At 46.9% G+C, this 17,018-nt stretch overlaps 1 protein-coding gene across 1 annotated transcript in view; it reads right to left on the reverse strand.

Annotated features, from left to right (window-relative positions):
• The window catches only part of AP2S1 (adaptor-related protein complex 2, sigma 1 subunit), a 19,331-nt gene extending 6,001 nt beyond the window's left edge, over positions 1-13,330 (reverse strand). Inside the window, exons 1-2 of the mRNA XM_006898622.1 lie at positions 13,253-13,330; positions 9,003-9,152 (exon numbers count right to left, since the gene is read on the reverse strand). Of these exons, the coding sequence (XP_006898684.1) occupies positions 9,003-9,152; positions 13,253-13,255 (153 nt within the window). The 5' untranslated portion in view covers positions 13,256-13,330. The remainder of the gene's footprint in view (positions 1-9,002; positions 9,153-13,252) is intronic.
• Positions 13,331-17,018: the final 3,688 nt, after the last annotated feature.

Genomic DNA, 17,018 nt, shown 5'->3' on the forward strand with positions numbered 1-17,018 from the left:
ACACACACACACACACAGAGAAGGTGTTCGAGGCGACAGATGAACACATATATTCACAGACTAGATAAACATAGTCACCAAGTACAAGTTTTTTGGCTAAAATCTGGAAAATCTCTGACAGAGGACTGGGTGCTAGAAATTGTTACTGCTGCTGCTCCGAAGGTTGGAGGTCTGAGCCCATCCAGAGGCACCGCAGAAGAAAGGCGTGGCAATCGGCTTCTGAGAAATCAGCCACTGGGAATCCTAGGGAGGGCAGTTTTCCGATACACCTGGAGTTAGAACTGACCTGGCCTCAATGGGGCCCAGTAATCCTGAGACGTGTGCATGGCGCCACCTGGTGGCTCATGTCAGACAAGGCTGTGTGTCCACACGTGGGTGTTTGACAGTTCACCACGTGACCAGAGCAGACCCCCCCCCACCCTGCGCACAAAACAATTCCTAAAGAGAAATCCACTGCCAATTCGGACTCACAGGAGCCCTATAAGGACAGAGATGAACCGTCCACAGGGTTTCCAACCAGATCGCCCCACCAAGCGGCCCCCATAAGGACAGAGATGAACTGCCCCATAAGGTTTCCAAGATCGCCAGGCCTTTCCCCCATGAAGCCAGTTGGTGGGTTTGAACTGTCAACCTTTCAGTTAGCGGCTCCAAAGCACCAGAGGGCATTCATTATGGACACCAGTGGTGTCCCTGATTCCGGTCTGGCCACCTTCTAGAGGAATCCCTACAGCTAAGTTGACTCGCATCCATTCTCTGCTTAAAACCCTCACAGGCAGGCTCCAGAGGAGGTGACGCTGCTAACATAAAGGCCTCTCTAGTGGTTCGAATCCACCAGCAGCTCGATGGGCAGCCTCCTCTTGTGAGATTTACAGCCTCTGAAAACCCAAACGAGGGTCTGTTACAACCTGGTTCTGACTCAATGTCAGTGAGAGAGGGGGAAAAAAATTGGGGTGGGAAAGGCTCACTCAGAGCAAAGTCCACAGTCCCCTGTTATCTCTCACCCTCTCACCTTCCACCCTCCCCGGCTCACTCCACCTGTGTGCTGTCTGGATATTTCCAGAATGCCTGTGGGGCCTCTGCAGAGGCTGTCCTTTCAGTCTGGAATGTTCTCTGAGATACCAGCTGGCTCAGAGAAGCCCTGGCGGCAAGGTTTTGACAGAACCTGGCTGCTAATCACATGCCCACAGCCGCTTGGCTGTGACGGGGAGGCGGCCCCGACGCAGACCAGCTCAGAACCTCTGTGGGCAGCTCGCTCTGTCCTGGAGGGGCACTGTGAGGCGGAATCGAATCTGGGCAGCTGGTTTTTGATGTGGGTTCAGGTCTTTTTAAATGTCACCTTTTCAGTGAGGCCTCACTTGACCAGATGGTTTAAATCTGTCCTTCGTCACAGACAGCACCAGATGGATCTTGATAGAAAGGGAGAAAAATGTGGGGCAGAACTTCAAATTCCTGAAGAATCCAGCCTGCTGGACCTAGTGAAGCTACAAGAATCCCTGAGGTACATCCTTGAGTTATTCTTCATTCATACCCAGAATCAAAAGTCTAACCTGCAAACAAATAAACAAACAATAACCAAACACACAGCTACCACGTCAGTTCTGACTGAAGAGAACTGCCCCAGAGGGTGTCCAAGGCTCTAAATCTACCTCCGCAGACAGCCTCATCAATCTCCCACAAAGCCACTGGTAGATTCGAACCATCGACCTTTTAGTTAGCAACCTCATGCTTAATCTACGGTCCTACCAGGCATCCCTGAAATCACAGTCAAACTAGGTAATGGTTTGGCTCAAAAACTAAGGACTGCCTCAGTTCCAAAGGACAAATACTGCATAGCACCACTGTCATAAAGCAGGTCTAATATGACTGGGGTAATCGGGATGGGTGTGTCGGAGGCAGTGCGGTTGGCGCAGGATAGAGCAGAGTTTAGGGCGGTTGTACATAGGGTCGCTATGAGTTGCAAAAGACTCGACGGCACATAACAACAACAATATGTGGGGTTGGAGGAGAATAGGATAAGAGTGGACAGATAATGACCACTGCATTGGAATGGATGAAGGAAAGAATTGTTTAAAAGGAATATATGAGTAAGCACACATATGACAACAGCCCAGAAGAGGAGGTACATTGCAAAGAGGACTGAGGAGAGGGAGGAGACAGGTAACTGCAACAATGAATAAATAAAATTTTTTTAAAAAGTGAAAAGTGAACTGGGGGAGGGGGAAGGGAGAGAGAGGGGGAAAATGTACAACAATGAATGAATGAAAATCTAACTTTTCTGTCAACTTTTATTAAAATCACAAAAGATATTCTTAAAAAAAAACACCCAACAACTACAGACTGTCAGTTAAATGGAAGACCAGTTCCATAAACTTTCACTCAAACGACCACCATCACCAAAATGAATGAATAAAATGTATTTTGTCAAAAAAATTAGTCATCCATCTGCACTGTGCCTGAGTTTGAACTGCCGACCTTTGGGACTGGCACGCAGGCAATCGCAAACGGCTCGCACCACCCCGGCTCCTAGGTAATGACAGTCCAGCTGACAGCTCTCTGGTCAATTCCAGTTCACACTATCCTGTAGGACTGAGCAGAACTGTCCAAGGGATTTCTACAACTGTCAATCTTTTCTTTTTCATTGTGATTTTGTTTTCCTTTTAACCACATTCTGTTCCATTAATTACAACATCCACAATGTAATGCGACTTTCCCACTTTCTCCCTGGAATTCTCAATTTCCATTAAGCCTTCTAGCCTCTGCCTTCCTGCCTTCGCGGCTGGCTCCTTGCTACCCTTGTGACCTCACAGGCTTACTTAGTCTACGGGGTGAGTGCTTCCCAGGCGAAGGCTGTAAATCTTTAAGGACGCAGGCGGCTATATCTTTCTTGCACATGGCAGCTGGTGGGTTCAAACCACTGACCTTTCAGTTAACAAGCAAGCATTTTACCGTACCACCAGGCCTCTCTCTGCTCCTCAAGCATTTATCACCTGCTGAGTCAGAGGCCACTCACAGCTGACCCTATGGTGGGTTCTCAGAGGCAGTATATCGCACGCACGGGAGGAGACTGACTTTCTCTCTTGGGGCAGCTGGTGGACTTGAACCAACTGCCTTTGCACTGGCAGTGCAACTCTGTGCCATTAGGCCACCAGAGTTGCCAGGGTTTTTCAAGCTGTGTATAGTAGGAAGCCCTGCTTGTGGAGTCAGTTAAGTGTTGGGCTGTCAGCAGTTCAAAGCCATCCGGAGAAAGATGAAGCAGTCTCCTGCCATTGAGATTTACAGCTTCAGAAACCTGACGGAGGGTTGGCATGAGTTGACATTCACTCCACAGCAGTGCGTTGTTTTGGGTGGATACGCAGTTCGCTTTGCTGACTTTTCCCAACCGGGACATCACTCTCCCAGCGTCGGGACTTGTGTCTGTTTTGTTCACTGCTGTATCCCCAGCGCCCTGAACAGTGCCTGGTACATAGCAGGCCCTCAGTAAATGCTTCCTGAAGACTCCAGGCCTCCTCAATAGCTTATGGCCGTGAGAATACAGGGTGGAGAGTTCTAGATGAAGCCCAAAGAGGAAGCCATTGCAGATCCGTGATCGGACTTGGATAAATCAGCTTTAGAGATGCATTTGGGCGCATTTAAACACTGTGTGTGTATTAGAGGAATATGGAGAAATGATAATGAGTTTATGAAGTCCTGGTGGTGCAGTGGTTAAGTACTTAGCTTATAATAATAAAGCAGACACCCTACGGGCAGTTCTATCTACTGTGTCCTATCAGGAGCTCTGGTGGGGGAGGCCTAGGAGCTAAGGAGTCGCCCTGCCAACCAGGGCATCTGAACCACGTAGTTCATATTCACCAGCTGCCCCACAGGAGAAAGGTGAACAATCTCTTCCCAAGGCCACATAACAACAACAACCACCTGTCCTGTCAGGTTCCTCTGAGGCGGAAACAAATTGCTGGGAACAGGTTTTATGGCGAATTTTACCAGTTCTGATCACAGTATGTTGTTGCCGATTGTAGTCGAGTCAAGCATGGCTCATAGCGACCCTGTGCACAAAAGGCCTGAAGCCTTTCTATAACTATCGTCACTTCTCAAAGTTCCTAGAGTTTCCAGAGGCATGTTGTTTAGGAAGTGGATGTCACTCCCGCTTCCAAGATCACAGTATAAGGCCACCTATAGTGGCCTATTGGTAAGGAGTTGCACAGCCAACCCAAAGTCAGATGAACTGAGTTCCAGCAGCTCCAAGCCAGAATGAGGGCAATCCCCTCCTGTGTGATCCACGGGCTTGGAAAACCCGTGGAAGGGTCAACTATGAGTCGGTTCTGAATGGCAGCAATGAGCTGAGTTGAGCTGATTGTGGTATCGTGGTTACGCAGAGAAAGAGCATTGTTAGCCAAGGTGTATTTTGACCCCAAATGTCAACAATGACTCTCCAGCGAAGATGAAAAGGTAAGGAGACAAGGTAACTATAGCTCTAGGAATGGAGCAATCAAAATGCAATTAAAGGTGAGCGGTTCGAATCCACAAGGTGCTTGGCTGGAGAAGGAAGGACAATCTCCTCCTGTGCCAGTCAGATCCAATTTGACGGTATACACACACACAAAAATAATAATAAAAAAAATTCTTAAAAAAAAGCAATTAAAATGAACGAGAACAACTGTGATTAGTGTACTAACTTCAGGGAACACTCTGGGTATAAATTTTTTCCAATGAGAACCAAATTTGCTGTGTTAACATTCATTGAAAATACAAGAAATATTCTTGTGTGTGTGTGTGTGTGTGTGTGTATGTGTTTCAATCGTTTATTTTGTAAGAGGGTACCCATAGTCCAAAACATCTTTGTTTTAAAAATCTTTTGTCAAAAAAAGAAAATTATAAAGAAACCTTTCAGTTCAACCTAATAAAAGGGATATCTAGAAAATACTCCCCATTGTTAAGTCTGAAAATAAAATATTCTTTTAAAACTTTCTGGTTTTTATTTATTTAAGAGGGAACTGTCAAGATGTTTTTAACTCAAAATACTGCAGCAAAAACTGGACTGCTACCTACAGAAAGCTGAAACAGGATCCACATCTCGCACTACACATAGAAATCAACTCAAGGTAGATCAGAGACCTGGGAGTAAAGGCCAAAACCATAAAGTCCATAAGAGACAAACTGGGACCAAGCTTAGAAAGCCTAGTCTACAGTATAAAGAAACTGCCAAATATTCGCTTTCTCAAAAAGTTGCAAATAGAGATACAATTTGACCCAGCAATTCCACTACTGGGAATATACCCTGAAGAGACCATAGCTGACATCCAAGCAGATATATGCACTCCCATGTTTATTGCAGCTTTGTTCACAATAGCAAGGAGTTGGAAACAACCTAAGTGCCCATCAACAAACGAATGGCTAGAGAAGCTGTGGTATATTCGCACAATGGAATACTATGCTGCATTAAAAAACAAGGAACTCATGCAATATTATTCAAAGTGGTTGACTCTGGAGAACATTATGCTGAGTGAAATATCCCAGTCACAAAAGGACAAATATTACATGATGCCACTGTTGTACAATGGGACTGTCCTTGGGGTTGGGGAGAGACTGAGTAAGATGTGTTCAATAATGTATACTGCACTGAAACAGAGGAGGGAGAAAACGGTGTAAAAGAGATATGTGACTAGGTATTTCTGTCATCACAGGAGACTAGAGCGAGGGCTACACGGTGGAGGGGACCTGGGGGAGGGTTTGTAAAACAATGAAAGAATCTTTTCTTTTACTTTTCCATAACTTTTGACTCATGTACTTATAACTTGTTAGTTAAATTTGTGTCTTCTAGGTTGCAACACCCCCATGATACATCTTCAGGGATATGAACATGTACGGCTAAGCACAATTAATAACAGTGCATCTAAATTCCAAAATCAATCTCCATAATAGTCTATGTGTTTCCTACTGCCAAAGGGGCTCTTTAGAGTAGTGAGAGAAGATCTTCACCCTGAAACCCACAGCGTCCCTTTTCAGCAGGAAGTAGCCAAGAGAATACGCCATTCCCTTTCCCTTATGAATCAGGGTAAAGTCTCTATCAGGGAGGAGTGATAGGGAATGGCAAAGGACACACCGACAAAGGAGATTAATCAGAACTGACTTTGACAAGCACTGTGGCAATTGGACAATTAAAACAGACATTCGGATGGCGGGGAAGAAGAACAAACTGGGGAGGAGGGTAGAGCGAATGGTGCAGCAATGAAGGAATGAAAACCCCAAATCCCTGTAAATGTTCATTAAAACTAATAAAATTTAATAAAATAAAAAAAAAAGAAACTGCCAAATATAGCCAGAAATACACAATCTGAAGAGGATAAAATTGATGAATGGGACCTTCTAAAGATTAAATCCCTATGTGTATCAAAAACTTCTTCCAAATCCCAAAGGTACACGGTTCAAATCCACCAGATGCTCTGCCGGAGAAGGAGGGACAGTTTCCTCCTGTACCAGTCAGATCTGATTTGATGGTACACTCACACAAAAATAATAAAATAAAATAAAAAAAAAAACCAGCAACAGACTTTTTCCAACATGGTGAAATGAAAACCTATCAACTGGGAAGAGACATTTAGCAATACCCTCTTAGACAAGGTCTCATAACGAAAGCTTACAGCATACTCCTGGGTCTCCACAAGAGAAAGACTAATAATCCAATTACAAAATGGGCAAAATACATGGGAAGAGTTTTCACAAAGGAAGATATTCTAAATGATACATGAAGAAATGCTCAAAATCACTGGCAATAAGAGAGATGGAAATCAAATCAAAGTTTAACAAGACAGCAAGTAATAATGTTGGAGAGGATGTGAAGAGATAGGAACTCTTCTACATTGTTGGTGGGTGGATTGTAAAAGGGTATAATCATTCTGGAAAGCAGCTTGTCACTTCTTCAAAAAGTTGATCTTAAAAATTCTATATGATCCAGCTATTCCACTGCTTGGAATATTGTTGTTGTGGTGGTGGTTAAGTGTCACTGAGTCGTAGATGACTCATAGTGACCCTATAAATGAAAGACCTGAACACTTGTACAACTTTGGTCGTTTCTCCATATTCACAGTTTCCAGAGGCAAGTCATTTCAGAAGTGGATGCCACTCCTGCTTCCAACCTTGTTTTAATGGGAAGCTCCACCTAAGAAAATGAGAACTGAGACACAAATGGAGACTTGTATACCAATGTTCATAGCAGTGTTATTCACCATTGCAAGAACATGGAAACAGTGCGGATGTCCAACTACAAATGAATGGATTGAGAAATTATGGTACATTCACACAATGGAATACTATGCAACACGAAGAAGCAATGATTTTATAAATTACTATCTAACTTAGGAGGGACTGGAGAGCATTATACTGAGTAAACTAACTCAGCCCGATAAGGATAAATATTGTATAAAACCACAACTGTAGAATGAGTACGAAGATCAAAAGGGGGGGAGGGTGGAAGCAGAAGGGTGAGTATAGGCGGGGGAACAAGAGAGGGGAGTGTTTAGTGGTGTGTTAATCGTAGGGTCGCACAATTTGATGGGTGAGTGGGGCTGAAGGAAATGGGAAAGATCCACTGTGAAAAAACAATGTGTTCGAACTTTGAAATAAATCAGTATAAAATAAATTTTTAAAAAACTGGAAGGGACAGGTGGGCAGGGAGAAAAGTATAACAATGAATGAATGGAAATCCGAAGTCTCTGAAACGTTCATGAAAATAAAATTTAAAATAAAAATATATGTAAAATATTAAAAAACAAACAAGCATGGCCTAGTGGCAAGAAGCTGCACTGCAATCCCAGAGATACCCGGTTCGAATCCACCAGATGCTCTGCCAGAGAAGGAGGGACAATCTCCTCCTGTACCAGTCAGATCCGATTTGACGGTACACACACAAAATAATAAAAATTTAAAAAAAAAATTAAAACAAACAAACAACCCTAAAACACTGCAGAAAAGGCTATTTTGCTGTATTATATCTCTACCTTCATGTGCTTGGAAATTTCTACCATAATTTTTCTTTTCTTTTTTTTTTTTTTAGAACAAAATTCACTTTATTTGTTATAGAAAATCCACTATGTGGTGGCCACAGCTGGAGCCTGAGTCCTCTGCACGGAGACTCTGGGTGGGAGAAAAGGCTTCGACAAAAAGGCTAAATAGTATCACTGATTACATCCGGGTAGTATTTTATTCTAAAACAAAACAAAAGCAAGCCCACACCAGTTGCTATGGAGCTGACTCTCACTGGAGCGGGAGTACTGTCCTCCACAGGCTTTACCGTGGCTGAGTTTTCACAGATTGCCAGGCCTTTCTTCTGAGGCACCTCAGGTAAAGCTGAACTACCAAACTTTCGGTTAGCAGTATGTGACCCAGCACTTAACTGCCTCACTCAGGGACACCTCAGTAATATTTTCTCTCCTTGCACCCATCTGCATATCTAAAAAACTTTTCCACTGAAAAAAGCAAAAGGCAGACCTCAGGAACCTCTCTGCTGTCAGGTCGGAAGCAACGCATAGCTGACCCTCTAGTGCGTCTTCAGAAGCTGAAGGGAAAAGGACACTGTCCATCTTTCTCCCTTGGAGGATCCAATCCACCAGAAAGACCACCTTTGGGTTACCTTGCTCCCTAGGGATTACACTGCCAGAGCTCTCTAAAAGCCGGTGTTGCTGTTGTTGTGTGCCATTGAACGGAAACCACCCAAAGTGACCCTCCAGCGAGTTTTCAAAGACAGTAAATCATAAGGGATGAGACTGCTCATCCTCTCTCGGGGCAGTTGCTGGATTTGAACCATGTGCCTTTGAGACTGCAGCGCAGTGCTATATGTGACTTGTCCATGGGCCAGAGGGCTGTGGCCCCTGTGGCGAGGGGGGTTCCGGAAGGGGTCTAGCTTTGCCTGTGGATCCCCAGAGGTGCACGGGTGGTCCAGGCGTTTGGGGGGTGGGCAGCTGAGTGGACTGGGGAGGGAAGGAGCTGGGGGTCGGGCACGGGGGTGTCACCTCCACAAAGTTGGTGTGCTTGGCGTCGCGCACGGTGACCACGGCGTGCACCTCCTCGATCAGCTTCTGCTTCTCGTCGTCGTCAAACTGCATGTACCACTTGGCCAGGCGGGTCTTGCCCGCCCGGTTCTGGATAAGGATGAAGCGGATCTGTGGGGGGCGGCAGGAGGAGGAGGAAGATGAGGGGGAGGGAGCTAGAGAGGCGGGGCATGGAGGGAGAAGGATGGGAGTCCGGTTGGGTGCACAGGGGTTATAGAGCCCAAAGCCCCCAAAAAGAACACCCAGCCCACTGGAGTCCGGTCCATTTGGACTCATGGAGACCCTCCGGAGTTTCCCAGATTTTAAATCTTAACAAGAGACTAGCACTTAACCTACTAACCTCCACGGGGCCCCAACACCGCAGTGAATTCCATTCCACCACATACTAGAGTCGCCTGCCAAGGACTCAGAGTCCCGACTTCACCTCCCACCCAGGCTCTGGGGGACCCCAACCAAGCCTCCGCTTCATTTAGCTTGTGTGTTATCTGCAAAACAAATTCCCCAAGTAGCCCAACCTTCTCAGGCTGTTGTGAAGGTTAAATAGGTGTATAAACTGAACTCCTGTCTAGTACGCAGCTGACGCTCAAGAAAGGCTTCCGTTTCTGACTTCTTGGATTTGCATTTCCAGTACTGTCATTTTCATTGGTTTTATTGAGGCAGACTCATCCTAAAATGCGCCTATTTCAAGCGTATGTCACTATGGGTCTCTCCCTCTCCAGGACGGAGAACGAGGAAAGAAAATCAAACATGCAACGAAAAGTGAGTCCAAGAAGACTCATTGATGCGGGCACCTCAACCTCCAAAACCTGCCACGAGAAGAGCTAGACGGTGCCCGGCTTCGGCTGCTGACCACTCCCAAACGGATCACAGCAGAAGGTCCCGGGTGAGCGAGAGGAAAATGTGGAACAAGATTCCAAAATATTTTTTAAAAAGCCTGACTTACAGACAGAACTCCCAAGAATATGGCCCTTTGCCACCCTTCAAATCTGGTTATGCGTCCACAGGCAAATCACTTAACCTTGCTAGGCCTCAGTTTCTCCTTCTGAGAAATGGACAAAATGACAGCCCCTTCCTCACAGAACTGCCAAGAAGTTCACTGTGCTGACAACACATATTGGGTGGGGGGTGTCGTCTGGGTTAAAGTTTACAGAGCAAACTGGTTCTCCACTCAGCCCATTTTGTTTTGATTTCAGTTTACACACTGGAACAGCACTCTTCCCACCCCCTTCCCTGTGTTTCCTAGGTCCATCCGTCCTTCCTTCCTACTGCCTCCTGCTACCTGAGCTTTACCACTGACAAATGCTGCCCTTTTGCTCTTGTGTGGTTGCCAATCCTGGGGAAGGAAGACCTCCCTGGTGATACTCATCACCTCTTATGTCTACTGTCTGGCTGAAAGTGCAGCCAATGGGGTGAAATCAGCTCAAGGCGTAAAGCGTGTCTAGGGATCACAGTATCAGGATTCCATTAGTCGCTGTCAGATCAGTGAGTCTGCGGGTTTTTTCTTTTTTTTGGGGGGGGGGCGGAATCATTATTTTGATAACATTGTTCTCTCACTCCATCCAGGGCCTCCTATCACGATTGCTTTCAGAGTGGTCAGCAGTGGCAGCTGGGCACCATCTAGTTTTTCTGGTCTCGGGGTGATATCAGCACTTTTTTAGCACTAAAATTCATCATTATTTGACTTTGAGAAAACCATGGTCCAAGTTTACCCACTAAGAAGCCTATCTTTGGAGAGTGTATATGTGTGTGGTTTGGAGGGAGAGAGAGAATGTGTGTGTGTGTGTGTGTGTGTGTGTGTGTGTGTGTGTGTGTATGAGAAAAAGAGAATGGAGGGGGTTTGGAGTATGTGTGTGTGTGTGTGAGAGAGTGTATGAATGAGAGTGTGTCTGTATGTGGTTTGGGGTGTGTATTGTTTTGGGGAGGAGAGGGAGGGAGAGAAAGTGTGTGTGTGTGTGTGTGTGTGTGTGTGTGTGTGTGTGTGTGTGGTTTCACCCAGATAAGAAAATAGATTCTGGGAAGTGAAGTTTCACAATCAGAAAGCAGACATGGGATTCTAAGACCCTGACTTCCAGGACCTCCACCCTTCAACTATACTTCCCTCTTTTCCCAAAGCATATCCGTCACACACTCCAGCCTCTCCTCCCCAAGCCGGCCAAGCTGGCTGGGAACAGGATATTACACTCTCCTTCCAAGAACCCCTTTTGCTGAGGCAGGGGAAACCACTTCCTGGCAGGGCAGGGGTCCTGGACAGAAAGTGAAGGGGTGGGGGGGAGGGACACTGGCAGTCAGAGCCTAGGAGAGGCCAGAGCTGGAAATACATGGGGCACCTGGGGAGGGGAACTAGAAAGAGGTCTACAAAGTTGGGGGGTTGACAGGAGCTCAATTACTTACCCCCCCAATTCCCTTATATACCACTTCCTGTTTTTCCTTCCAATTAGAATCATTCCTGAGAAGTCTCCTCTCTCCTTCACCCTCATCCCACTGGGCAACCCCTGATGGCTGCCCCCTCCCCACTTTCCCTGTCTCCAAGCTTCTTCCCCTGGAGATAATCCCTCCCACCTCTGCTGTTCTGTTTCTATCCCTCCCCTCTACCCTCTATGTTCCCCTTTTAAAGACAGTCTTTCTCAGGGAGCTCTGGTGGCCTAGGAACAGGAAGCTGCACCGTAATCCCAGAGGTGCGTGGTTCAAATCTACCAGATGCTCTGCTAGAGAAGGAAGGACAATCTCCTCCTGTACCAGTCAGATCCAATTTGATGGTACACACATGAAAAATAATAAATTTTTTAAAAATTCCTTCTCTGACTCAAGGCCCTCTGGTGGCACAGTGGTTCAAACATTCAGCTGCTAACCCATCAGCCTGCTCCATGGAAGAAAGTCTTTTTCTGTACAGATCCACAGAAACTACGTGAGGCCATTCTGCTCTGTCTGACTGGGTCTCCGCGAGCTGGAATTGACCCAATAGCTATGGGTTTGAAGTTTGAGGGTCTAGAGACCCCCTTTGCACCTCCTAGCACCCTGTTATTTGGCTTCTATCCTTCATTCATCTATTTTCTCAACTCCTTTAACATGGCTTTGTTTTCTATCCCAAAGTCCCATCCTGGCAAGAGGGGTAGTGCCCCTTCCCAAACTCAATGCGAGTGCCTGCTCCACTCACCCTCCTCCCATCTCCTGCAACTCTTCCTCACCTGGTTGTCATGCTTTTCTTTGTGATTTATTTGAGCAGGCACAGAGCAGGGTGGGCTGTACTTGCTATGGAAGTGGATAGCCAGGCCTGGTTCTTCCAGGTACCACTGCGTGGATTCAAACCGGTACCCTTTCAGTTCCCAGGCGATCACAGGACCACATGCACCGCTCAGGGGCCTTGCCCTCCCCACCTCCAAAGCCTTCTTGTCTCCAGGATCATTCCTTTTGGATGGGCCTGCGCACTGATTACCTCTCCTTAACTCTCTAAGGGGCTCTAATGGTGCATTGATTAAGAAATTAGCTGCTGAGCAACAGTTTGAAAGTTCGAACCCACCAGCTACTCCATGGGAGAAAAAAGACTTCCACTTCCATACAGCCTTTGAACCCTAGACAGCAATTCGACCCTCTCCAATAGGGTCTCAGGGAGTCCAAACAGGCTAGAAGGCCACAGGTAACTTCCTATTTCCCAGTTCTTTTAAGCCTTCACAGATCAAAGTCCCATTTAATCCTCACTGCCGCTTTCTTCAGCTGTCCAGCCCCCAGTGCCTTTGCCTGGAGATGATCTTTCTCACCCCTCTCTGAATACCTCCTCTCCACCTGCAATGCCAGCTTCCTGTCCCAGGAGACCTCTCCCATCAAGAAGACCCCTTCTCTCCACCTCCAGAGTCTATTCGCCTCCAACACTCCCGCCTCCCCTAAGGCAGTCCTTTTCTTCCATTTCCAATGTCCTGACCCTACCAGAGTCCCTATCCCCACGTCTCAAGAACACCAACCACCTCCAAGCCCTCTTTCGATGACACTCTCCAATGTGTCTTCACCTTGGGACCCCTCGACCATGCCCGCGCGCGGAGTCCCGGCCCAGTTCCCCATTTCCTTCCCGGTCATTGAATGGACCCGACCCAGCGAGCCCGCGCTCGGCCCAGACCATCGCACCACGGTCAGGAGGGGTTGTCATCTGCCCGACAGAACTCAGGTATCGGCATGCAGGCCCCCTCCACCTGTCCCCGCTGTGGGCGCGCCCCCGTTACCATGGCGACCCCCGTCCGGACCCCAGCGGCCCTGGTCCGGTAGTGACTGGGCGGCTCCGGCTCCCGCTGCAGTTGAGGGGCTCAGGGCGAGAACGGACTTCCGGCAAAGGAACCCGCCCGCCCTCTCACGCATGGCCCGCTGGGAGTTGTAGTCCTGCGATTGAGCCTGCGCCTCCAGGCAGCAAGCCCGCGAACAGGGTCAAGCGCTCTTCCCGGCATGCTGAGCGACTGCCCTTTTCCTGTCTCAGCTTTCCGTCTTCCAAGTGCACGCTGGGAGTTATGGATCAGCTTCCCAGAAGCGGACTACAATTCCCTATGTGCATGACGGCCAAAAAGCCGAAGTTGCTTTCTGGGAAATGTAGTACAATCGTGAGGGGCGGGGACACCACCACGACCGCCCACAAAAGAAGGGCATGCTGGGAGTAATTTTAAATTAGGTGTTTTAAGAGCATTTGTGACATGGTCCATGCTGAGTCCTTTGCGTTGAGTTGTTAACCTAAAGATGAAGCTTCTCTGCTGGTTCGAATCCACCAGCGAGACTGTCTCCTCTCGGCGTTCGATTTACAGCTTCCAAAATCCCCCTGGAGGGTCAGTTAGGAGTTGCTTCCAGCTCCACGCCAGTGAGTTATTACCCAATTTTGGCCTTTTAGGGAACTCTAGTGGCCTAATGGTAAGGAGCTGTACGGCTAGTTCAAAGGTCCCAATCGGCCTGCTGCTCTGCACAGTCTCCTCTCATGTGATTTTTATAATTTTTTTTTACAGTCATGAGTCAATTCCAACTTAATGGCACATATAACTGCATTGACCTGTTAGGGATCTCTGGTAGTATAGCGGTGGTGGCTTTCATGTGCTGTGGAGTCAACTATGACTCATAGAGACATTATGTACGATAGCTCTGAACGCTGCCTTATCCTGCCTGAGCCAGGCTGACCATCCCCGAACACCTACTCCCATTAATTACCCCAGTTACTGTACCAATCCATCTCATCCTGGGTCTTCCTCTCCTGCTCTGTCCTTCCATCCCTCTAAGTATGATGTCCTTCTCCAAGGACTGGGCCCTCCTGAGAGAATGTCCAAATTGCAATTATATCCAAAGTATGTCAGTGTGTGGTATATCGTTGAGTCACAACTGACCCATAGCTGATGGTCCGGTGGGTCAGACCGAGCTTCAAAATTCGTGCCTCCAAGGAGCAACCTGGCTTCAGCCTCTCCAGGAACACCTGTTTATCTTTTTGGCAGCCCATGGTATGTTTAATACTTTTCTCTAGCACCATACCTTTTCTGTCATCCTACTCATTGTCCAGCTTTTGTTGCATAGCAAGTGATTGCTAACACCATAGCCTGGATCGGGTACACCTTAGTCTCTAGACTGACATCGTTGCTCTTTAGCACTCTGGACAGGTCCTGAGCACAGACTTTCCCAGTGCAACTTGTCTTCTGATTTCCTGACTGCTGGTGCCAAGGCTGTTTGTTGATGGTGGAACTGAAGAAGTTGCAATTGTTAACAACTTCAATCTCTTCCCCACCTATCATGGTGCTGCCAATTGGCCCGGTGGTCAAGATTGAAGACTGCAATCCTTGACCTCCTGGAGCAAATGCTGCGTACCCCTGGCCGTGTAGTCCTTAGGATTTCCCTGCTAACCCAAAGCTTGTGCCTCTCCGGCACTTCAAATCTACCAGTTACTCCACGAGAGTAAAATGGGCAATCTTTCTCCTGTGCAATTTGCAGCCTCTGAAAACTGGCTGGAGGGTCAGCTATGTATGAGTTGGTTAGGACTCCTTGGCATATGACAAGAACAGTAGGAATGTAACTCTTCCCCCCCCCACCACCACCCCATGCTGGCCACCATCATGCCACCAGGACTCCTTCAACTTCTCTTAAGAGGATTACAATTCACAATTCCTGTGTCCAAGGCTGTGGCCCAAGCTGGCTTGCTTGTTGCTATGCTTCTGGAAGAAGCCAGGCCCACCCCATAATTCAAATACCAACAGGGTCACTTATAGTGGACAGGTCCCTGCGGAGCTTCCAAATCACAAGAGACTAAGAAGAAAGACCTGGTGATTTAAAAATAAAAAGCCATTGAAATCCCTACGCAACAAAACAGACTATTGTCTGATACCTTGCTAGAAAATGAACCCACTAGATTGGAAGACACACAACATGTGTTAGAATGGACTGAATAGAGCTTGAGGGTTAGGTCAGGTTCAACCAGAAAGCATTTTGTTCTACTGTGCTTGGTTCTTTCCCAAGTCAGACCTGACGTAATGGCAACTAACAGTTACAACCAACTATTTAGATGCAGGATGGATCTTTTTTTTTTTTTTTTAATTTATGTCAGTGTACCGTCAAATCAGATCTGACTGGTACAGGAGGAGATTGTCCCACCTTCCCCAGCAGAGCATCTGGTGGATTCGAACCGTGCGCCTCTGGGATTGCAGTGCAGCTTCTTGCCACTAGGCCACCAGAGCTCCCCAGGATGGATCATTTTAAAGCTTTTGAACCATGCCTTGCACATACTAACTAGTCAGTCATTATTAATTAACATTGTTAACATTCGTGTGATATCAGCAACTAACAATCTTCTCACTCACTTTGTACTGTATTGCATTGGGAAAATATGCAGTCGGGGACCTCTCCAAATTACTGAGGAACAATGAATGGGAGCCCCAGAGCACTTAACTGTGTGCATGCAGAACCTATACCTGGACCCAGAGGCTGTTGTGCAAACAAAGCAGGGGAACACTGCATGGTTTAAAATTGAGAAGGGTGTGCACCAGGCTTTCATTCTCCCTCCATATCTATTCACTCTGTATTCTGAGCAAATTATCCAGGAAGCTGTACTCTATGTAGAGAAATGTGGCATCAGGATCAGAGGGGGAGACTCATTATGTGGGGGAGATTCATTATGAATGTGTTATTCAAATGACACAACCTTAGGGGAGCTCTGGTGGCCTAGTGGCAAGAAGCTGCACTGCACTCCCAGAGGAACATGGTTCGAATCCACCAGATGCTCTGCCGGAGAAGGAGGCGCAATATCCTCCTGTACCAGTCAGATCTGATTTGACGGTACACGCACACAAAATAAAAATAAAAATTAAAAAAAAATGACACAACCTTGCTTGCTGAAAGGAGGACCTTGTGCTTGCTTGAGGAGGACCTGAAGCCCTTGTTGCAGAAGATCAAAAAATGCAGCCTTCAGTATGGATTGCATGTCAATGTCAAGACAACAAAGATTCTTCCCACTGGACTGATAGGCAACATCATGATGAGTGGAGAGGAGATTGAAACTGTCAACAGCTTCATTTTTCTTGGACCCACAATTAACACCCTTGGTACCCACAGTCAGAAAATAAAGAAACATGTTGTACTGGAGAAATCTGCATTTAGGGACCTCTCCAAATTATTGAGGAGTAATGGTGTCATTTTGAGGACTAAGGTGGGCTGATTCAGGCCATGGTCTTCCCAATCACTTGCTGTGCATCTGAGAGCTGGACAATGAATAAGGATGACAGAAGAAGAATTGATGCCTTTGAGCTGTGACGTTAGAGAAGAACACTGAACATCCCATGGATGGCCAAGAGAATGAACAGATAATGTCTTGGAGAGGGTACGAAGGTGCATCTGGAGTGCTCTTTGGAGGCAAGAATGATGAGGCTTCACCTCACATACTTAGGGCATGTTGGTAGGAGGGGCTATTCCTTGGAGAGAGATGTGATGCTGGGAAGGGTTGAGGGTCGTGAAGGGGAGGAAAACAATCAGTAGATT

This window comes from Elephantulus edwardii, unplaced genomic scaffold (assembly GCF_000299155.1).
Source record: "Elephantulus edwardii isolate Elephantulus edwardi_28Jun2011 unplaced genomic scaffold, EleEdw1.0 scaffold00236, whole genome shotgun sequence".
Classification (NCBI taxonomy): domain Eukaryota; kingdom Metazoa; phylum Chordata; class Mammalia; order Macroscelidea; family Macroscelididae; genus Elephantulus; species Elephantulus edwardii.